This window comes from Anarrhichthys ocellatus, unplaced genomic scaffold, assembly GCF_004355925.1.
Source record: "Anarrhichthys ocellatus isolate YVR2014 unplaced genomic scaffold, GSC_Weel_1.0 scaffold91, whole genome shotgun sequence".
Classification (NCBI taxonomy): Eukaryota; Metazoa; Chordata; class Actinopteri; order Perciformes; family Anarhichadidae; genus Anarrhichthys; species Anarrhichthys ocellatus.
In genome coordinates, this window is record NW_022280121.1 from 403,820 (window position 1) to 424,487 (window position 20,668).

The 20,668-nt window shown below is 41.9% G+C and overlaps 1 protein-coding gene across 7 annotated transcripts in view; it reads right to left on the bottom strand.

Moving 5' to 3' along the window:
* syne1a (spectrin repeat containing, nuclear envelope 1a) overlaps positions 1-20,668 on the bottom strand; it is a 122,884-nt gene that overhangs the window by 87,565 nt on the left and 14,651 nt on the right. For 5 of the 7 annotated variants that reach the window (XM_031875462.1, XM_031875463.1, XM_031875460.1 and 2 more), the window contains exons 3-30: positions 16,750-16,845; positions 15,971-16,054; positions 14,054-14,074; positions 13,720-13,812; positions 12,370-12,551; positions 12,072-12,268; positions 11,374-11,486; positions 10,853-10,891; positions 9,504-9,611; positions 8,951-9,088; positions 8,482-8,646; positions 8,136-8,248; positions 7,843-8,011; positions 7,601-7,697; positions 5,916-6,121; positions 5,263-5,427; positions 4,900-5,052; positions 4,411-4,554; positions 4,074-4,250; positions 3,295-3,453; positions 2,917-3,081; positions 2,564-2,698; positions 2,098-2,259; positions 1,752-1,960; positions 1,563-1,671; positions 1,286-1,450; positions 1,033-1,200; positions 253-417 (exon numbers count right to left, since the gene is read on the bottom strand). In XM_031875462.1, the coding sequence (XP_031731322.1) occupies positions 253-417; positions 1,033-1,200; positions 1,286-1,450; positions 1,563-1,671; positions 1,752-1,960; positions 2,098-2,259; positions 2,564-2,698; positions 2,917-3,081; positions 3,295-3,453; positions 4,074-4,250; positions 4,411-4,554; positions 4,900-5,052; positions 5,263-5,427; positions 5,916-6,121; positions 7,601-7,697; positions 7,843-8,011; positions 8,136-8,248; positions 8,482-8,646; positions 8,951-9,088; positions 9,504-9,611; positions 10,853-10,891; positions 11,374-11,486; positions 12,072-12,268; positions 12,370-12,551; positions 13,720-13,812; positions 14,054-14,074; positions 15,971-16,054; positions 16,750-16,845 (3,897 nt within the window). The remainder of the gene's footprint in view (positions 1-252; positions 418-1,032; positions 1,201-1,285; positions 1,451-1,562; positions 1,672-1,751; positions 1,961-2,097; positions 2,260-2,563; positions 2,699-2,916; positions 3,082-3,294; positions 3,454-4,073; positions 4,251-4,410; positions 4,555-4,899; positions 5,053-5,262; positions 5,428-5,915; positions 6,122-7,600; positions 7,698-7,842; positions 8,012-8,135; positions 8,249-8,481; positions 8,647-8,950; positions 9,089-9,503; positions 9,612-10,852; positions 10,892-11,373; positions 11,487-12,071; positions 12,269-12,369; positions 12,552-13,719; positions 13,813-14,053; positions 14,075-15,970; positions 16,055-16,749; positions 16,846-20,668) is intronic. The other 2 variants (XM_031875459.1, XM_031875461.1) reach the window with 2 other exon arrangements.

Consider the following 20,668-nt stretch of genomic DNA (forward strand, 5'->3'; position numbering starts at 1 on the left):
TGCATTCCATACATCTTGGACATTTTCATGCGGACTCGTGTTGATTTTCTGATCAATTCGAAGACAGTGATAGAATAGATCTAAACAAATCCCAAGACAACAGACTCAAACTAAATAAACACACCACATAACAATCAATATCTGGTTAAGGTTCAACATGGAGCGATCAATGATGACTGCAGGGATCTGTGTGGACACACACATGCAAACATTAGCATACTGTCATGTGAGAAAAATCCAGACTTGGTGTACCTGCAGGTTGTGCTCTTTTGCCCCCGATTTGTGGTCAACATCTCTGAACGCTCCCTCCAGCTCCCGCAGAGACTGACCGAGCCCCTCCCCTTTCTGCAGCTGGTGGCAGTGCGCCACCAGAAGCTCTGCCTCTCTGTTGTTAGCATGCAGGCGCTTTTGGTGGTGCTATAACAAACACATAGTAAAGAAAACAACATGCCAGGTGACAAATTTGGTTTTTGCCACAACAAGAGCATAATTGAAGTGGAGTGAGAAGCAGTGTTTTCCTGGTTTTACCCCTGATCCAGAAGTGTCCTTGGTAGCACCTCCATCTACACCATTTCGTTATTCAACCATGTTGTACAATGAGAATAAGATAACCATGTAACATTGTAAACATACATTGATGTCGCAGGGTCCTAGAGAACACATGAACATCACTGAAAGAAGTTGAACCACTGGAGGTCAGTAAAGCTAAGACTTTGAGGGGCAGTTACGTTGCTCTTCAAAATAGTTTGTGGAATGTCTTTAATTGCCTTTAGATCACTTAAACCAGATATAAAAATAAGTAAATAAATAAAATTACAATTATTTTCGCCTTTGGAACATGAAATACCTCACAAGATACAAAAAAACTGAGTGTAAAACATTTGAATACAGAAATTAAAGAGGCTAGAAATTGTTTACTTTGAACACAAAACAGCAACTGATTTCAATGATGTATCCTTTAGATGGAAGCTTCTGTAAATGAAATGTCTGTACACAGTTGACATCACCTCTCTCCTGCCTCACCACACACACCTGGTGAATAAGATAAAGCTGGTTGGCCTCCTCCAGGTCCTCAGCATCCAGGATCCTGCTGGTCTGCTCCTCAGCCTCACTTCGCACTCTTAGAACTTCTTCCAGAGCACCATGCACCTCCTCTCTCAGCTCCTCGTACTGGAACATAGCAGAGCCCTCCTCACCCCACTGTGAATGAGGGAGGCAAAGGATCAGACAGAAAGATAACACAGGATATAGACACATTTTAAGCATTTGGAATATCTTAGAATACCTGACAGAGTGAAGAAAGGAGCGCCCGCAGGTCAGCTGAGAGTTTGGCCAGAGCTGTTCTCTGTCTCTGGACCTCCAGCTCAGAGCTAACCTCAGACAGTCCAGCAAGACAGCTCTTAAGCCACAACAGGCTCTCCTCTCGGGCATCTACCTCTTCCTGCAGTGCCTGGAGATGGTGGAAGCACAAAAAAGGGAATGCAGGTTTACCGAGGCTGAGCTGTATTGAATCATCAGCTATTCTTTGTGCCTACAGCAGCAACTATAATGTGCTAGCTCACCTGAACAGCAGCGTGCACTTGCTCCTGATGGGTGGAATTTCTCGCTGTCTCTCTCAAGAGCCTCACCTGCCTCCTCTGAGATGAGAGCCAATCGGAAAGCTCACAGAACCTAGAAAAAGGAACAACTACTTTGAAGCCCCTTCAGTGAAATTCCAGACTTTAAGGAGTTGAGTTTTTGTCAACCGTTACCTCTCGTTCCACTTTTTCCACTTATCAGGGTGATGCTCCAGTTTGAGGTGGGTGCTTTTGATTTGCTCTGTAACCTCTTCTGCAGCCCTTCTTGCGGAGTCTAGCATTCGATAAGCCGGGTCGTTGTCAGGCAGCTGATGACACAGATCCTCCATGTTTCTAATCCTCTTCTCACACAAAGTCAAAGGTTTTCGTTCCCTGAAGAACGTCTGGAGATAAGAGAAGGAAATGTTGAGTTTAGAACACTCCAGAATGATGATGAAGATGACATTAAGTGATTTTATCTTTCTCCATCTCTCACTCCTGGTTTAATCGGTTTTAAGTTTCTACCAAATCCAAGGCTCACTCTGTGCTCTTTGATCACTCGCTCACTGGTGCAGGTACCAGAGAGGGCTTGTATTTCTCTGTCCAGCTCTGCTCTGCAGTCTTGTATGATCACAGCCACTCGATTTTGTTCCACCTTCACTTTCAGACAGAGCAGGTGAGACGGTACCTCGCCATGCATGTCCTGTGGGAAACAGAGTAGGAGCAGAGTATAGGAGACATGGTAGATAAGATATACTATAATATAAATGAGTCTCACATTATATCATCCCCGAAACTGTCAGAGACAAAATATCCTCTAGGGAGACTGTGCGTAAACACTGAGAGGGTTGCATTTTAATCTAACTAGTACAGGTTAATTGGAAACACACTGGAGGGAACTCTATCAAAGCCATAGGTCTTCCTGGTTAAGTTAATGAAGTATCAGCTAAGCGCCTCCAGAGATGTACAGTAATTAGTGAGAGTGTTAAAGCAAGGTGACCCCTGACCTTCCAGTGTTTGTGCAGCCTGCGGACAGTTTCTTGCAGCCCCTGTTGCTCCTCCTGTGGTAGGATGTCAGTCAGCTCGTCACATGCCTTCAAGAACACACTCAGCAACCGCTGGTCCAGTTGGCCAAAAAAATCCTGTGCAGAATAAAATAAAAGCGATGAGTATGAGAATCAATTCTTGAGTTTATGTTGATGAAGACTGAAGAACAGAATGACTTACAGATGTATTTTGAGTTCTGTTTTGCTGTTTTACACACTGCAACTGTTTGTCTTTGTGGTCAGGAAAAGATGTAGCAGCCAGTGTTCTCTTTCTACAGATAAGCTACAGCAGAAAGTTATGGGTTTGATCTTACGTGGTGTTTCTTCAGTAACTCCTCGGCGTCTCCAGTCTCTCTCAAGCAGCCCTGAGCTTTTTTCAGCACTCTCTCCAGCTCTTGTCTTGATTCCTCAAACCTCCTCCTCAGGCAGTTGTTGGCCTCTTCCTGCCTTCTCCATTCCCCAACCTCCTTCAGCAAAACCTGAGAGGACGGACAGTAGGTAGTGGTGATTGGAACTGGTCTCATCGGTAATAGAGTGTAATTACATTATTTTTCTTACGTTAAGCAAATGAGGCGCAGACTGTTGCCTCCTGGGTGTTTTGATGTTCTTGTAACCTAATTGATATAATCAGCGATGTGGTAATGCGGTGGCATTCTGGTATGTCAACGTGTACAAGTAAGTTCAACACTAACCTGTGCTGAGCCCTGTATTTCAGCCACTCTGTTTTGTAGCAGGGACAGGTCGACGTTTCGGAGCACCTTACTGGTGGAGAGTGCCCTCTGCAATGTGTGGTGATTCCTCTCAATCACTGACAGACAGCGTTTACAGCTTTGCTGCTGATTTAACAAATCCTGAGGAAATTGAGGAAACAAAGATAACAAACATTCAAGAGTGATGATAATGGTGCATTCAAATATTTCAACACCATTCTTATAAATCCGCAATTCCCTTCCCATCAGACAACAAGGTTAGAGTATAAAGATGTTGTAAATAGAAGATTAATATGATTCTAACGAGCTGGGAATAGTAGTGAAGTAGAGAATAGACACACCAGATTGTTATATTTGAATGTGGGCCAGCAGGCGCACACATAACCTAAAAGGACAATTTCAACTTTTTACACCCGGAGTCTTATTTTTGTAGATTTTTCCATCATTCCTTTTGCTTATGATAACATACTACTAACCCCTTTTAGTCACAAGTCATAGGAGCGATCAGACAGACTATAAACAAATCCCCAGTTTAATCAAATTATCTAAACCACTAACTGGATATTAAAATGCAGGTGAACAAACCTAAAATACCCATGACATATACCAATCGTACTGTAAAACTGATTGTGTGCAGAATGACGAGGAAGACTACAATAAGACACCTTGCCGGAAAAAAAACATGAATTTTCCTTAAACCAGTCATGCTTCTACTTGGTAACCATTTAAGTTCAATCTTATTCATTGTCATCATATCTAACCTGCCACTTTTGTTTCTGCTGGGTCTGGGTCTGCGTGTCTGTGTCTCTGGCAGCCGAAGTGATGCGACTGGCCCGCTCGAGGGCTTGATAAAAAGCAGTGATGTGTTTCTCCATCTCTTCCAACAGAGGCAGAAGGACATGACACTCCCTCACGAGGGAGGGACACCGCTCTCTCACCTGGAGACAAAAATCAACAAGAAAGGCCATTAAATAGTGACACGGAATGTGACAACGATGTAAGACGAGGATACTATTAAAAACGTCTAATGGTGGTGCTTTCAAAGAAAGACTTGAGATACATTTCACACAACTTCTCTTGTTTCTGAGTGATACCTACCTTACTCAGCTGACCTTTGGCTGTTCCCATAGTTGCCATGACCCTGGCAGCCTCATCCTGTGGTGCATCCTTGGCAAGGAGCTGAGCACTGCGGGCAGCCAGCTTGTATTGTGTCTCCATGGCAATAACCTTTTGCTTGGTATTCTGAGATGAGACGTGGAGGCAAAGGGGAATCTTGAACATCCTTAAATTGAATGTGCTTTCGTCAAAACTGCTTTTGGTAATAAAAAAAAAAAATGTAACAAGAGCTGCCATCAGTGTTGTTGTAACTTGGATCGTCTCAATTGTGTCTCAGAGCTAAACTACTGACTAGACGTAGATGGTGCAACATAATCACTATTCAGAAACAATACATTGGGCACTAATAGGGATGTTGTGACGCTACCAACCTAATAAATGTGTAGAAATTGTAATCGTGATGATGTCATATTATCAGCTGAATCAACAACAATCTTAAGTCTGATCTTAACGTGAGATAGATTTTCTCACCTCCACGTCTTGCAGAAAGGCTCTAACGTTGAGGAAAGACACCTGGACAGGTACATTGAGCTTTGCCTCTGCTGTGTCCAGCAGCTCTTTGAGGGCAGACACAGCCTTTAGATAGTCTTTTCTCCACTTCTCCAGCTCATCTGCACGGGCATACTGCAGTAAAGGGAAGTTGGTACAAAGTTTAGGATTGATTTTATGGAGAGATGTATCTTCATCAGGCCTGGGTCAAATAGTACCAAAGATTAAAAAGAAGAAAACATAAACTTTCTTAAAACTGCCATCTTGTTACACACCTAGGTATACAATATAATCAATGTAAGTCTCTGACATACAGTAGTATTAGTGGTTGTTTTTGTTTGTTACTTGTTTGACTTTGAGGAAGAGGTCTCTCCATCGTCCATTCAAAAGAAGTAGCTGCTGCTTGAGATCAAGCGACACGGTCTCGTCACACGTTTCAATGAGAAAATTGCCTGCGTCGTTCATGGCTGCATGCTGATCCATCCAGTGGCTGAGACTCCTGAAAAACTCCTGGATGAGAGACGGACTCATTAAAAAGACAGAAAGAAAGAAAACGGAGACAAATTAAGAGGAACAAAGAAAAACACACAGAACGAGTGTCAAAGAAAGAACAAAGGAAGCTTATCAAAAAAGAGACAAAGAGAGGAATTCATAGAAGGAAACAAAGAAAGGACATTAAAAAACTGGGGTAATTAGCGGTCTGATCCTTGGTGGGGATGTGAATATGAGGTAACCATGGTGATGTGACAACTGGAATATCCTTAGTGGCTTGTTGTAAGTCAAGGAGATCATTTGATACTTGAGTGGAGACTGCTAATAGGATTCCACTTATAAGACCAAATGCTTGAAATTGGGCTGACGTGGATTTGATTGCTACTACTCTGAGGCATCAAGTAAGTGCATGTATGAAGAGACTCTTAATCTGTGCGCACACACACAAAAAACTTTGAGTCTATGTATGGTGGGGTTTCCCACAATATTAAGAGTTAATTTCATACCCGTTTTGTGTTTTCTGGCTGCCTCAGGGCTTCCTCTGCATCCTCCAGCCACGCCTGTAAGGAGGCCACCGTTGAGCTGTACCTGTCCCAGTTGGACAGCACCTCCTCCAGCATGCTCTTCACGCTGCGCACCTCCATGGACAGACTCCTCCACTGGGTCACCACCTCTCGCATGAACCTGCGCACTCCCATCTCACCCTCGTCCACTGGAGGAGTGAAACATCAACTTTAACAACAACAACAACAACATCAACAGCAGCACTGCTGCTACCGTTACCACTATTACTATAACTGCAGTCGCTGCTAACAATACTAGTCATACTGAAACAGTGTACACACTCTTGCTCAATTCAAAACAGCCTCACTTTGAGGCACTGCACATATGGTACACATATTCATAGAAACACCAGCCGCAGGGAACATGAAGACCGATAAAGCTACAAGCCTTTGCTGACAACTCTCTGACCTCAAAACTCTCACTACAGTGAGACGTGTTATCTTTGCTTGTGTGTTCCATTTCATCGGTGCAAACGCTCCGGTCTCACACGTCCTGTAGCACAAACTATTGTCAGCCAGTGTGGGGCTGATAAATGACTCCACCAAAAACAAATATCTGGTTTCAAATACACATTAATCTGATAGTATTATGCCTTTAAATGGTAAATCATTACTTATCACTCCCCTTATTCTCCTCTCCTGTCTCTCCTGTCTCTCCTAACCTCAAAGTGAGCCTTCATCCAGCCAATCAGAGCCCAGGGTTCTAACTACCAGCAAGGCTCATGTGGGTACGGTAGTGACAGTGGGGGGCACTTCATTTGCAGGGTCGACCAATCAAGCCTCAAATGTCCTGATTTCTCGCTATACCTCACTTCACCGCGCTGCATACCCTAAAGCAGCACAACCCTGAAACTTAATGGAACCAACAAGCTAGCTCAGTTTGCGCCCAGAGACCTGCAGAAGTGGAGCAGCCCCCTAACTAGCAAATGGGGTCGTATTCCCCACTGAGAGCTGGGAATGGAAGGAACCTCATTTAGCTGTAGCCTGCAGACTCTCCCCTTCTACCCAGCTGTAAAACCAGACAGGGGCAGACTGAGCTAGTGGAAGATGAAGTCTCATTGGTTGTTGCGTTATTGACAAGGAACAATAAAGGTGAGCTATATGTACAATGTATACAACAAGCATAACATTTATACAGAGATATGTATCTCTGTAATATCTCTCTAATTGTATGAAACCATTGTGGACAATCACATGGCTTTAATCACTGCATCACTGAGCAGGACTGCTTCATTGCAATATTGGATTTTTATGTGATTTTGACATTGAAATAATTAAGTAGCTTAATTTGTCATGTATTTTAGTTGCTGGAATAGCCAAAAACAGACAGTCCTGTATATTCCGCATATAGTGTGTTCAAAGTTGTTCCTTTCTGCTGCATACAGTATCAGGATTGAACCTTCAAGTTCAGCTTTTAATTGATTCATATCACAATGTAAAATGACTTCCTTCACAGAGGATTTTATCTGCATCTGCAGCTCTTAAATGCAGTTATTTAACATTTATCAGTAGGGTCCTAATTGAGGAGTTTTGCTGTACATAAAAACATACAGCATGCCCCTGATCCAAGAAAGTTATACTGTCTGTTACATATCAAATAATACATTTATAGTATATATATTTCTTACCTGAGCTGTCAGCATTGACATAGGCCTCAGCAGACTGTTTCAGGGACTGGAACAATGCCTCGTAATTTTCAAAGAAATGTTGCTTCTCCACAAATGACTGACAAAGACGGAATCAAAGAGGAAAATGTAACCACATGTGCATCATAAAGCAGTCATACACTATACTATCTGCATTGGAACCCTAAAGATTCAATTAACCGTTCAGTACATGATGTACAGAGTGAATTGAAGCTTGAGCTTACGACATAGTTGTGGAGCATCAGTTCCACCGTCTCTTGTCGGCCGTACTTTATGATCCAGGATTTGAGCTTGGACTCGGCTAGAGTGAGGAAGGCCTGCATGTGGTGTTTGTTCTCCAAAAATTCCATTCTAGACAAGTGGATGCTAGAAGATGTAGAGACAAAGTTCATCCTAAAAAAAAACACAAAGTTTACAAAGGATATCAGACCTACAGCTTGAACCCGCACATGCCCCTTCTCCCCTGAAAGCAGATTGTTAAATCATGCCCTGTGAGTTTGGCAGCCGCCTTGATTACCTCTCAGCCATGTCTTCGAGCTGGTCTGGGGGAACAGGGACTCCATCGACACTTCTGTCTTTATGGATCCTCTGAAAGACCTGCTGGTGACTTTCCAGGCTTTTCAACACATCCTGCGCAGCGTAAATACATTCATCACATGGACACAGAAAAACAAAAAAGACTTAATGCTAGGTTTTGAAACAAATTAAAATATTGTAGCATTGTACAGCTCTCAATAGTGAATTTATTTTATTTTATTTTTTAAATGTTTATTGAAATGAAATGTCTGTGTTTTACAAACAGTGATAAAAGATGTCTAGTTTTTTCTGCATTTCGCCTCTTCTGTCTACGCCTTCATGCTGACCTTGTGCTGCTCTAGAGCCCCGTGGACAACGTTAGCCGTCATGTCGTGCGCCTGATGTATGATGATCTCTTGTCGCATGGCTCCTTCAGCCTCATGCAGCCACGCCCCCACAATATCCAGAGGAGCAGGCAGAGACCTGTCCAGCTGCAGGTGCCAGTCCAGGAGCTGACACAAGGAACACAGTTCAGACAGAGAAACACTACGAGAAGATTGTGATTGTCTAAACAAATTTATATAGATTGATTTTGCTTCCGTTTGTGTCTTAATTGAATTGAGCTACATTAGCAATAAGTAGGAGACAAAATGCCGTTAAACTTGTTCGAAAAAACAATGAAATACTATCAGCGCCCAGGTCAGCCAAGTCTCTGACAGACTGAAGATTGTTGCCCTGGTACACATGCAACCATGACATCTTTGGTTCTGTCTGTAAATCTTTGAGGAGGTTGAATGTCCATCCTGCTTCTCTCACCCTGTTAGAGACTCTTTCCCAGGCCTGTTTGACCAGAGCCTGATCCACAGTCAGCATCCCATCCTTCTGAGTGGACTGCAGAGCTCCCTCCACCTGCCTCCTCCTCATCTCCAACTGGACACGCAGACTCTTGAACAACTGAAAAGAAAGAAGACAATATATTCATAATTCAAAGCTCCAAGTTACAGTATGCAGACATCAAAACTAGTGCTCTCTCAGGGGTCACACCATCTTCCCATTGGTGTCCAATCAGACCCTCATCAAATCTGTGGCTGACGGCCTCTGAATGCTGTTCTCTCTGGCTGCAGGTTTGTCGTATAATGTGCAAAGAATGAGGGTATCCCACATGCTGCTGAATATGGAAAGTATCCCGAGGCTTGATGGAATAAGCCAGATTGACTGAGAATATGACGGCTGCTGTCTGATCCCCACAGTGTAATGCCACTGATTAAGCTAATAATAGGAGCGTCTGTGCCCAGTGTGCACTGCACACACATCCAGACACCCACACACACACACACACACACACACACACACACACACTGACACTAACCTGGTACTGTTGAGCGAGACTGCCCTCAGTCTCCTGAGCCTGTATTGCGTCTCTCTCCAGCTGGTTGAGCCACATTTTGTGCTCCCTCAGGCTCTTTCGCTGCTCTCTCTAGGAGGTCCGGATGGATGAGGGGTGGTGGGGTGAACAACGGGTGAAAAGATGGACATGGAAATTGGGAAGCGCGCCGGGGAAATGAAAGACAAGTAAAAATAGAGGACGGAGGAGTGTAAGGGAGAGGGGGAAATCAGAAAGACAGAGAGAAAAGGTGATTAACCAAATGAATGTTTGAGGGATTGATGAAAGGAAGAGGGTGAAAGAGAGGGCATGTACTGTTAAACATGTGTTCTCTTAAGCCTGTGTCTCCCTGTAGGACAAAATGTCAAAAAAACCCCACAGCTGCCAAAAACACTCAGCTTAAACAGGGTACTTTGTCTGAGACCCCCTACTAACATTTCATTGGATTTTAAGTAACCATGAAGATAATACTATGCCGCTAAAAGGCTTGTGAGAGTCTATTCAGTTTTATCACTTCACTTCAACTCCTGTAAGATATCAAACTTAAAATAAATTAAGCTGATGGGGACTTGTATCTGTTATTGTCCTCAACTTCTGCAAATCATTTTACATCCAGCGTTTCAGTTGCTATTTATTTTTATAAAATAACACCTTTGTTTTGTAATGTGGAAACTACAGGGCCTATTGACCTACATTCAATGTAAGAGAATATTAAGGACAAACGGCGTGTTAACAAGAAATGTCAACAAAGAACAAAGCCGGTGTGAAACAACAACCACCAAAAGCCCGCTCAGCGATGTAAGAAAACAAAACACAGTGCAACACTGAAAGCATGTGGTTAGCGCGGCATTAAAGCACATCACTGGTCTTGCCGCTGTTAACCTTAAAAAAAAAAAAAAAACGGGCAACTTCTATTCACAAGCTTTCCATCAAATACGCTGTATCAATGCCAGAGGCTTTCATTGTCATGCTAATGGAACCAGGAGCCATAGCGGGAGGTAACGTTAATAAATGGTAATATCACGTCTTATGATACTGGACTTCCTTTTGTTAGCATGGCTCAGAAACCCTGCGGCAGGAATATCACATCAGGTAAGATAAAGAGCCAATATTAGCATATAGGCTTTATTTTGACATGGGAAAACAATGTTTAATCTCACTCATACACTGTACAGTAGGCAGTGATACTGTAATCCAATAGTAGAGCCGGGTAAATAAGCATTAATCACATTTATATGGAAACCATGAATGTGCATGGGTGCTAATTGCATTGAGCTGCGGACAATGATGGAAAACCTTCCCCCTGGGACCTTTTATGTTACTCTATAACCTACCTCCAACAATTCCTCTATATCGCGAGGAGCAAGACCATGCTGTGGGACAGAGGCCAGCACAACAACCACAGGAAAGAAGCCACCACACAAAAACACCAGAGAGACAAGGACAAGGAGATACAAAGAGAGAGATGTGCAACAAGGAAAAACATGAAATAGGCAAGACGCTGCCAGACCTGAGTCACACAACAAGTGAAATTGTTAACGTTTGTTTTAGCCCACGTTGTAGAGCAGATTGCTGGTGCTTACTGCATCAGAACATTTTAGAAAGCAAGAAGTAACTTCTCACCCACTTTGCACTTACATGGGTTAAAACAAACATCAAACAGTATTTAGAAAGACCCAACTGTGCACACAACACTGACTTAACAAAGAGAAAATGCCATTTATGTGTATGTCATAGCTGCAGTTTGACACACTAACTGTGACATCTGAAGAGAAGGACAAAACACACAGGATGCAGGTTGAAAGAAGAGAATGAATGGCGTATCCGGACTGCGATAAATCGGACAGAGTCTTACCTCTTCTTCTTGCGGTCCGTCTGAGTCGCTCTGCCTTGGATCAGGATGATGCTTCAGGAACTGGGCTATGTATGTCATAATGGATTTCTCATCTGGCTTGTCTACATCGACATCTGAGGAGGGAACCACATGAATGTAATCAGAAGTCAAGTCAAGTCGAGGCCAGCTGATAACTCCACCACAGTTTCTCTCATAGAGAAGAATAGCTGGAATTCGTATGTTTGACTGACATCTAATCAGAAACAGACAACTGCCATCTTAAATGAAAACAACCTTCAGCACTTTAGATCAGTGTCCAAGTTTTGTTTGGAGGTTCCACCTTGCTGAATCTCATGGCCTAATGGACCTTAATTATATTGATGTCAAGCTTGATTTGTCAGAGTTCATTGTGAAGGGCAGGCGTGAAGGGGCGCAGCTGGTGTTTGGAAGTGACACTGAGGTGCACATCTGATGCCATGATAGATGCCCACTAAACAGCTCTATATGATGAAAAGCTATGGATTTAAATTATATGTAAGGTAAGTCATTTCTTATTATTTGAGTAACACAAAAGACATGTTGTTTTCTTTAAACGATACTATAGTCAAGAGAAAAAGAAAAGGTAAGACAGAGGTAGAATTAATTTGATCCCATGATGTTGTAGATAGATGTTCAGTTTTTCAGTTCAGTTGTCATTTGTGGTAGAAAATGTAATTTACCCTCTGGGTCAAGAAGCTGTGGCACGCCTAGCTCTGTCTCAGCCAATAAGAAAGCTTCTTGCAGATTTTCTCGGTTGGGCCTCCTCCACACACGCTCCATGTCAACTAGTTTGGGCCGGAGGGCATGGATCACCGCAAAGAACGCCAACCCCGTGCGCCAACTGGGACCAAAGTCCTTCACCTCAATGCCCAGACGTCTACAAAGAACAGAGGATCACAGTGTCAATGCAGATGATAATGGTGTGATGCATTTAGCATATTTTGAAAAGGAAGACAATTCGTAAGGGAGACTACATACTTGGTGGCTGTCTGCTGGACCCATCTTAGTAGGGCCTTTCTGACTCCGCCCTGCAGAGGTGGGAGGGGTTTTCTTTTGACGGGTGGGCCGGTGGTCTCAGTGCTGCTGGTGGAGCTGTCCAGTGAAGAAGTGCTGCTGGACAAGGCCTGAAGTGCTGGTAGGCTACTGGTTAGCTCTTCAATCTGAACAGAGCAGGAAACCCGGGAAAGGAATCAGGCCATCATACCTGCACATTTACTCCAGCATTGTCTTTTATCTTCTGTTTATTAATCATGCCTGCCTGCAGAGCTGAACAGCATTGTAGTAGTACTTAGTAATACTTAATAATTGTCTTTTATAATTGTCTTTTGCAACGGATGACGTCCTTCAGTGATACACAGGTCTTATGAACACATATATATGTAACTTTGTCTTCATTAAAAGACCACTGTTCATGGTTAAGAGCTGGCTTTACCTGGGGCAAATTACATATTTGTATTTAGTTTTTTGAGATCCATACTGTAGAATGTCAATGTTACACATCACCCATAAATGCTGTATATATTCTGTAACTATGATTGTAGAGAATTCTTTTGACAAATTCTGACATATTTAACTTGGGACTATATGCCTTGGGACAACAATCACTAAATATATGATTATACTTCAGCCTATCCATCTGGTCAGTTGTTGCCATTATTACTATGCACACATATTTCTCCTCTCTACTGCCAGCAAACTGAGGCTGCTGACATCTCAGAAATTCATAAATATCAGTGTGAAATGAAATGCATCAAAATGTCAGTAAGTGAACAAGCACATTTCCTTTATTCAATATCCGTAGGTTTGCTGGAATAGCAGACATCCCTATGTGCTGATGTTGCTAAGAGACTGTAGAGTTGTGATTAACTTCCTGTTGATCTGTGCATGTCTGAAACGCCCGAGGTACCAACTGCCCGTTTTCAGTGGGGATGCTTCGGAAGATTGATTTCCCCATCTTAAAGTTCTCTGTAGTTCAAATTAACTTTTTGCGATCGGGAAAAAGTTATACTCAAAGTGTTTTGTTTTCCTCATCGGTACTTACAGTTACTGATTCAGGTTTTTGCATATTTCTTATTGGATAAAATACTTGTTTGAGGATGTGCCATTCATTTGTAGGACCATGCTGGTTGTATATTGACAGTCATGTAGTAGTTCAAGTGTTAGTGAGCTATAAGTGGTGATTGATATCATTGACTACGAGATTAGATGGAGTTGCCACAAACTTTCTACTCCTTCTCTTGTTTCATTTTTAAAAGTAATATCCTGAATTATGTACATTGCATTCGCTAATCTGATAAATAGCACTGAATCAACTTAAAGCAACGTTACCTGGAAATAGAGGATGATGGTCCACATCAACCCCAATACAATTGACGGCCGTCCATCAACAATGTCTGTGGAGTTGATGTTCACAAGCTTGATCTGTGTCAAAACACAATATCCAAAAATTCTATATATTATAACAGGACCTAATCATTCTAGATTGGAATCAGTTTCTCATTCATATGGATTAGCTGCAAACAATTTCCCTCACTGTGTCTAGTACAGAAATGAAGAAGATACAGTATGAGCATAATCCTCAGTACTACAGGATGCAGATAATTCTGACCCTATCTATTCCATGTCCTGAACAAACCAGAGCAGCAACGGTGTGAATACTGACCGGAGATCCTCTGTAGGCAGACTGGAGGGCAGATAAGAAAAGAGGAAGACACAGAATGAGAGCGAGAGAGCATTTTGATGCGTTTTGATTGAAGGAGGACGCCTCATTGACTGTGAGATATCACATACTGTAGCATCTCTGAGGTTAGATAACGTGAGTGGTCGGCTGAGAGGAGAAGTCTATCACCACTACACAGGCAACAGGGATTATATCCAGCAGAGATGGGCAGAGGGAGAGTGATACGGGAGAGAGAGAGATAGAGAGAGAGAGAGAGAGAGAGGGGCGCAAGAAAAGGGAGCAAGAGAGGGCTGTATCTACTGATATGATGAAGTATTCTATATGATCACACAGAGGGTTATATTACTGTGGCGCTGCAGCACAACAGGTCATCATATGTTAATACTAGCCGCTCCGTATGTGAACAAGCATGGAGGAAGAGATTGGGGGCAGGCGAGGGCAGCGTGTGATAGTGGCTGATAAAGATACATGCAAGATACGGTTTCATATTAGAAAACACAGCAGGCCATCCCAGCAACTCAACACAGTGTTCTGTGTTAAGACCAGCATAAAAAAACACAGGTACCCATACAGTTGTAGTTGAGGGTAGGAAACCAGTATAGTTGCAAACAGTTTGGATAATTAATTTGTTAAGTTATTTATCAAACTAAAATGCCAACCATTTCAAGCTTCTTAAAAGTGCAGATTTGCTGCTTTTCTTTGTTATATATTTAAAAAGTGAATATCTTTAGGTTTTGGGGCATTAGTCAGACAAAAAGAAGCGATTTAATGTCCCAGTGAAACGGAAGTTAGAAGCGTTTTTCATTTCATCTCAACTTAAACAACGTCACATTGGGCTATAGGAAACATTTCAATATTTTCTGTCATTATGAGGTTTAATAAATCAACAGATTTATCGATAATAAAAATAATTCAGACCTTGTGGACATTATCGCTATGGGTTTGAAACTCACAGTTAAATAGATATATTACAGGGTTTCAACAGTTAACAAATATGACTGAATGGTGAAACATCATAATGCCACTGCACACTTTCCTATTAGGAACATGCATCAAAGCAATTAAGCCTCTAAAGCAAAATGTAAATACGGTCTAGACATGCATCAGATTTACACACAGAGCATATTTACATTTAATTTTCTACACACATAGATTTACGCAGTCACACACACACACACATAGTCAGCAGAGTGCCCACTGACGTCTCATCTCCAGACTGCAGATTACTGCTGTAGGATTTATGGTTTTAACCCCGTCACACTTGAGGAAGACAAATCAATGTCCCCGCAGACACCAGCTCATACTTATGGCTTTATTTATGTATATCCAAGGACGAGCTGGGTGGAGCTTTGAGAATGTTTAACTAATCTCACGGAGGGGCAGTTGATGCAGTTAGATGATTACATCCAAAATATTTTTGGTTGTAATTGTGTCAATGAAGCTGGGAAAAGGAAAGAAAACTGGAGAGTAGTAATATCACAAAGTGGTGTGGTGTGACCAGCAAATATGGTGGATCAGCTGAAGTAAAGGTCATGGTCCAACCACTGCATATTTATAGACTTTTTGATCCTTTATAGGCAAACAAACAACTTCAATAAAGACAAAAAATAGCAAAAATGGATCAAAGCCTGTGTCTGAATATCAGATCTTTCTTACTCATTTATTTACTCAACAAAATATTTGCAGGGATGTGAAAACGGAGCATACTGGTGTCAGATAAAGGAGCGATGTGGAAAGTTGGAGAGACTAAGAGGCAGAGACGAGGGGGAAACCGGTCACACAAGGTCAGGATTCAATGTTTGCAGCCACAGGGCAGCAGCTGAGCAGGGAGAGCAGCAGGAGGGCTAAAACAAAGAAGAAGAAGAAAAAAACATAAAAAAGAAGGTCCTGAACTCTTACCTTCCTACCCTCAAGGAAGTTTAGAGCCGTGCCGATGTTGGCGACCCAGTGGATCCTCTTTAGCTTTTTTCCTGGCTCACATGGCTGGAAGGAAAAAGAACAATGGAGATGGAAGGAAAGAAAGAGAGAAACAGAGAGGGAGAAGATTAAAGATAGTGTGGATAAATCAAAACAGTACAGTTGAAAAGAAAATACGTTATATTGCCCATGTATGGGAATTATAGTAGGACACGGACACTATCTGATTCTGATATCTGATTTTCTCCTTGAATCTTTTTACCTGTATTTGTGTTGGCTGACAAAGTGAGGAAAACATAGAGGTCCAATCAGAGCCGTGTTTGACTATAAACAGCCGGATCAATAGGACATAGACAGCTTAGACCTAAGGCAACATGGGCCAAGTTAAATCCTCAAACTGTGTGTCTGTGTGAATGTCTTTGTCTGTGTTGTGAACTATGATCTGTCCTTGTTAATCTGGGCTTTTCCATTCAATTCAAACATCCTAATAAAAGCCAATCAATACGCATTTCCATGCAATTGTGGCTCAGTTCCCATGCAATGCAATAGGTCTGCAGCTCTTTTGAGATTTGCAGCAGCACCACTGTCTGTTATTGTATTAAAAAAATTGGGGGAAAAAAATGTAATCCCTCTGTTATTTGACCAGTCTGTTCCTTGTTATATCTGATCCAGGTAAAATTGAATCCAGAGAGATTAAAAGATATGAAGTGTTTTAATTCTGTAGCCAAATCACTCGCTGTAGAAATGACCATGAAACTCACCAGCTTTTGTCCAGAGAGGACCTCCAGTAAGGCCAACAGCATCACGCCATCCTTGATGTCCTCAAACAGGTCTGTCACCACCAGCGGTGGGACACGCTGCGTGAGTAAACAAGCACACCCATGAGACTATATTGTAAAAACGTTTTTGACTTTTCAAACAACATACTAAAACAAGCCCACATAGAAATGATGTCGTGCCTCGGGGGAAGGAAAAGGTTTCGTCGAAACACATTTTTTCTAGGAACAATTTTATGGTGTGCAAGAGACATTTCCAAATAGGTGCATGGGCATAATTTGTTACATAAAGTCACTGTTTACAAAAATGTTGCATGCCATAAACTCATACAAAGGATTCTCAGGTTTCCTGGAATGCTAAACCTTGGGATGTAAGTCTTAATAGCTCTTGCAATGTACATGAAACTATGAGGCAAGAGGTGTTTTTCTCTCGACATTATCCTACTCCAAGTAGCACGGCGCAAAAATAAACCAAAATACAATAAATACTGTAAGACGTTAATTTCAACTTGTGAAACTTAGATAAAGGAAATCCTTGTAAAAAATGTACTTCAAGCCTCAAATATTACTGACAGCTAGAGTCAGCCATAAGCAGAGGCTCAGCAGGCTCTGAATGGGGTCTTCAAATCCTAAAATATGCTGATGATTTCAAACTGTATCCTTCTCATTGACTTCTTCCCTGACCTGACACAGACTTCTAGACTCGGGGAAATCCACATATCTCTGTTTCTTGCCAGCGCCACATCAAGGATTTCTCTTAAAGCACAGTCACATGCTGGGGCTGAGGAGAGGTTTAGAGGGAGGGGGGGCGTTCATACGAGCGAGCCATTCACAGGGAGATTAGCGGCAAAGGGAGTGAAGGAGGAAGAGAGAAACGGCGTAAGCAGAGATGCATGCACGACAGTATGTCTGTGTAGTTGCACGTGCAAGTGGAGTGTGTGTGTGTGTGTGTGTGGCGAAATATAGAGAGATATACAACCCCCAACATCACGGATTCACGAGAGAGGGGTATAATTGAGTAGAAAGAGCGGGAGCGAGAAAAATGATAGACGGCAAAGAGAGACCCTCATGTCTTTTAAAATTAATTAACAAATCCAGCAGCTCTTTTTGCTAATTCCTCTTCTAATGTCATTTCATGGCTTTGGATATTAGAATATTCAGACAGCACTTGTGGCCCTATCATAAAGTGACTGAAGAAATACTTACAAAGACCCCGTCAAAGGGATCGTTTGTACCATGAGCTAATTGAAGTTAAATTTACCTATTTGTTCATAATAATCCCAAAGCTAATGAGGAAATTTTTGACTAATTACAAAATGAGAAAGTAATATCCATTTCCTCTGCTCGGCCATACGAGCTAAAAAAAATGAATCAAGGTCTTAATGAGCTAATTACATACGAGTGTCTGGGCCATAATTGATTGTGAGAAGAGGAGTTTCGGGATGTGTTCTCATGTTATTCCCCTGGTACACTTGACTCAGTGGATTCCAAAAGATCAACAGCATGAAAGACAGAGGGAGGGGCAGAAACGAGGAGAAGACTGAGAGGTTTCATTTTGAATTGCAATACATCCAGTTTGAAAGAATAATTGACACCAGATGCCTATTGTTCAAATCATTTGAAGGTATAGTTATTTGCAAGTTAATTTATTTTATTTGTAAGTAAATAGCAACAATGTAAATGGCTTTAACTTTTAAAATCCCAGTAAGTTGGTTGTACTTTGGCAAAAATCCTGCATCAACTCATGGCACAGGATGAATGTATCTTTTAAATACTTTTAAGGAGAAAGTCATCCCATGGAAATGGCTGCAGACAAACCCCGCAACAATCAATAAAATAAACTGTATGGAGAAATTTTAATTGAGTTGTTTATTATTTTATGGTTGAGAACAAAACAAGTCTACAGTCATGCTAGGGGCTCTGCGAGGCTGCACGAGGCACAGCACTTTCAAGCTAATTGCTAACGTTAGTGAGCTAACGTGCTCATTATGACATTGCTAACACTATATTTAGCAGGTACATGTTTTATTCAGCGTCTTAGTTCAGTGTGTGAGCGTGCTAACAGGTGCTAATTAGCACTTAACACAAAGCACAGCTGAGGCTCATGGTTACGTCACTAGTTGCAGGTATTTACGTCTTAAACCAAAAGCTTGGACAAATTGAAAATTTTACGAAAGATGAAAAGCCAGAGAATCACCGACGTTCTTACAATTCATCATGATGTGAACATGAATGTGTGTATTTCATTTCACAACCACTATAGAGAATATATCATTTATAACCACCAATGCCAACCTCATGCTGAAACTAGAAGAGAAGTCAGGGGGTCTTTAATGTCATGAGGATTCATCATCTGGGAACCATGAACGTCTGTACTTCATTTTGCGCATTAAGGAAAACTATGAGAACATGAGCATAGTTGGCAGGTTGGAAATGTACAAATTATGGAAGACATCCTTGCAGCTAAGTTGGCTGAGGCACATACTATGCATCATGGTGTGCTGGGTTTGAATTTAGTGTGCATGGAGTATGTCATCCACTCAATCCCCTTGTTGCCCCAGTAAAGAAAGGGGGGAGGGGAAGTAAACAACGAAAGAGGAGCAGGGAGCTTCACTTTAGTGCTGCTGTAATCTCTAAGAACACTTGGTCCACTGATTACTGTAATACAACTCTGCCTGGAAAACGCCTGAGTGACGATGAGACCTCAGCCGCTCACCACTGGTCACTCGGTAATTAAGCTTTAACCTTCTCAGAAAGGATTTGTCAAAATGGAAACTTGGGGCCCACTCACTGAATTCTCCCCCTTTTCACTCCACTGCAGTGCAGGGGGCAACATTAAAGCCTGATGCTTACATGAGAACCAAAGGTCTACCATTCTGAGCAATCAATATCCTCCAATACACTATAAATGTAATCACTCTCTATTTAAATGAAAGAAACTACAAACCTGCTGCTCTCTTAGTTTATACCTTTGGTCTATAACTGGTGATTTAATCCGTTGAACTACTCCAGAGTAATGAGAGTCATTAATCTTCTGTATGAATTACCAGCACCAATACGTCTTCTCATAGAAACTCTTTATCAGAGCTCATAAGACTTCTTTTGTTATACCTGTGGAGTGAAATAAGTAAGGGGGGAGGGGAGTGTTAGTGAAAGGAAGCCCTCACGCTATACGTCTCAACTCACCTAACGATTAATCACATACCTTTAGGCGCTGAATTAAAGACCTGTGATAACTGAAGTGGCCTAATCATCTGCATAGCCACGGGCATGATCTATCCTTCTGAGAGCAAAGCTAAACCAAGCTTCTTCCCTCTCTCCATCCTCCCGACTGTCTCTCTTACACATTTCTGTCTTTGTAGAGACTGTTTACACATGTGACACACGCCCATAAGGTGCAGATGTTTTTCTAATAGTTTACAGAATGACATTTTAAAGAAATGCACTTCTTTATTACAACAGATCCTCAGCACCCGCTGAAATGACTTTTACCCCCCCTACTCATCACGAAGCTCTCCGAACATTTACCGAGCTGCCATGACGACGAACACGTTTTTTGAAGACAAATATAAGCCAATCAGTGTCACTATGGCAACGTCAGGCACCAGGTGAAAGGGTAAGCAGTTGGTCGAGGAGGAGGAGAGCAAGTAATTTGATCAACAAATCTCTCCTGATGGGCAGGTGTGATAGTATCACTCATCTATTGATTTGTTCAATTCATTAAAGTGAATTTAAAATGGAATTCAAATTACATTTCCTGGATCTTTGTCAAACCAGTTTATGTGTGATTCTGTGCAAAGAATTGGGCTTTAATTTCAGGACCGATGGTCCACCAGGCACTTCGTTATTGCACTTTAAGTTAATGGTTCTCCAATATTCAGAGCATTAATGTGCATCAAACCTA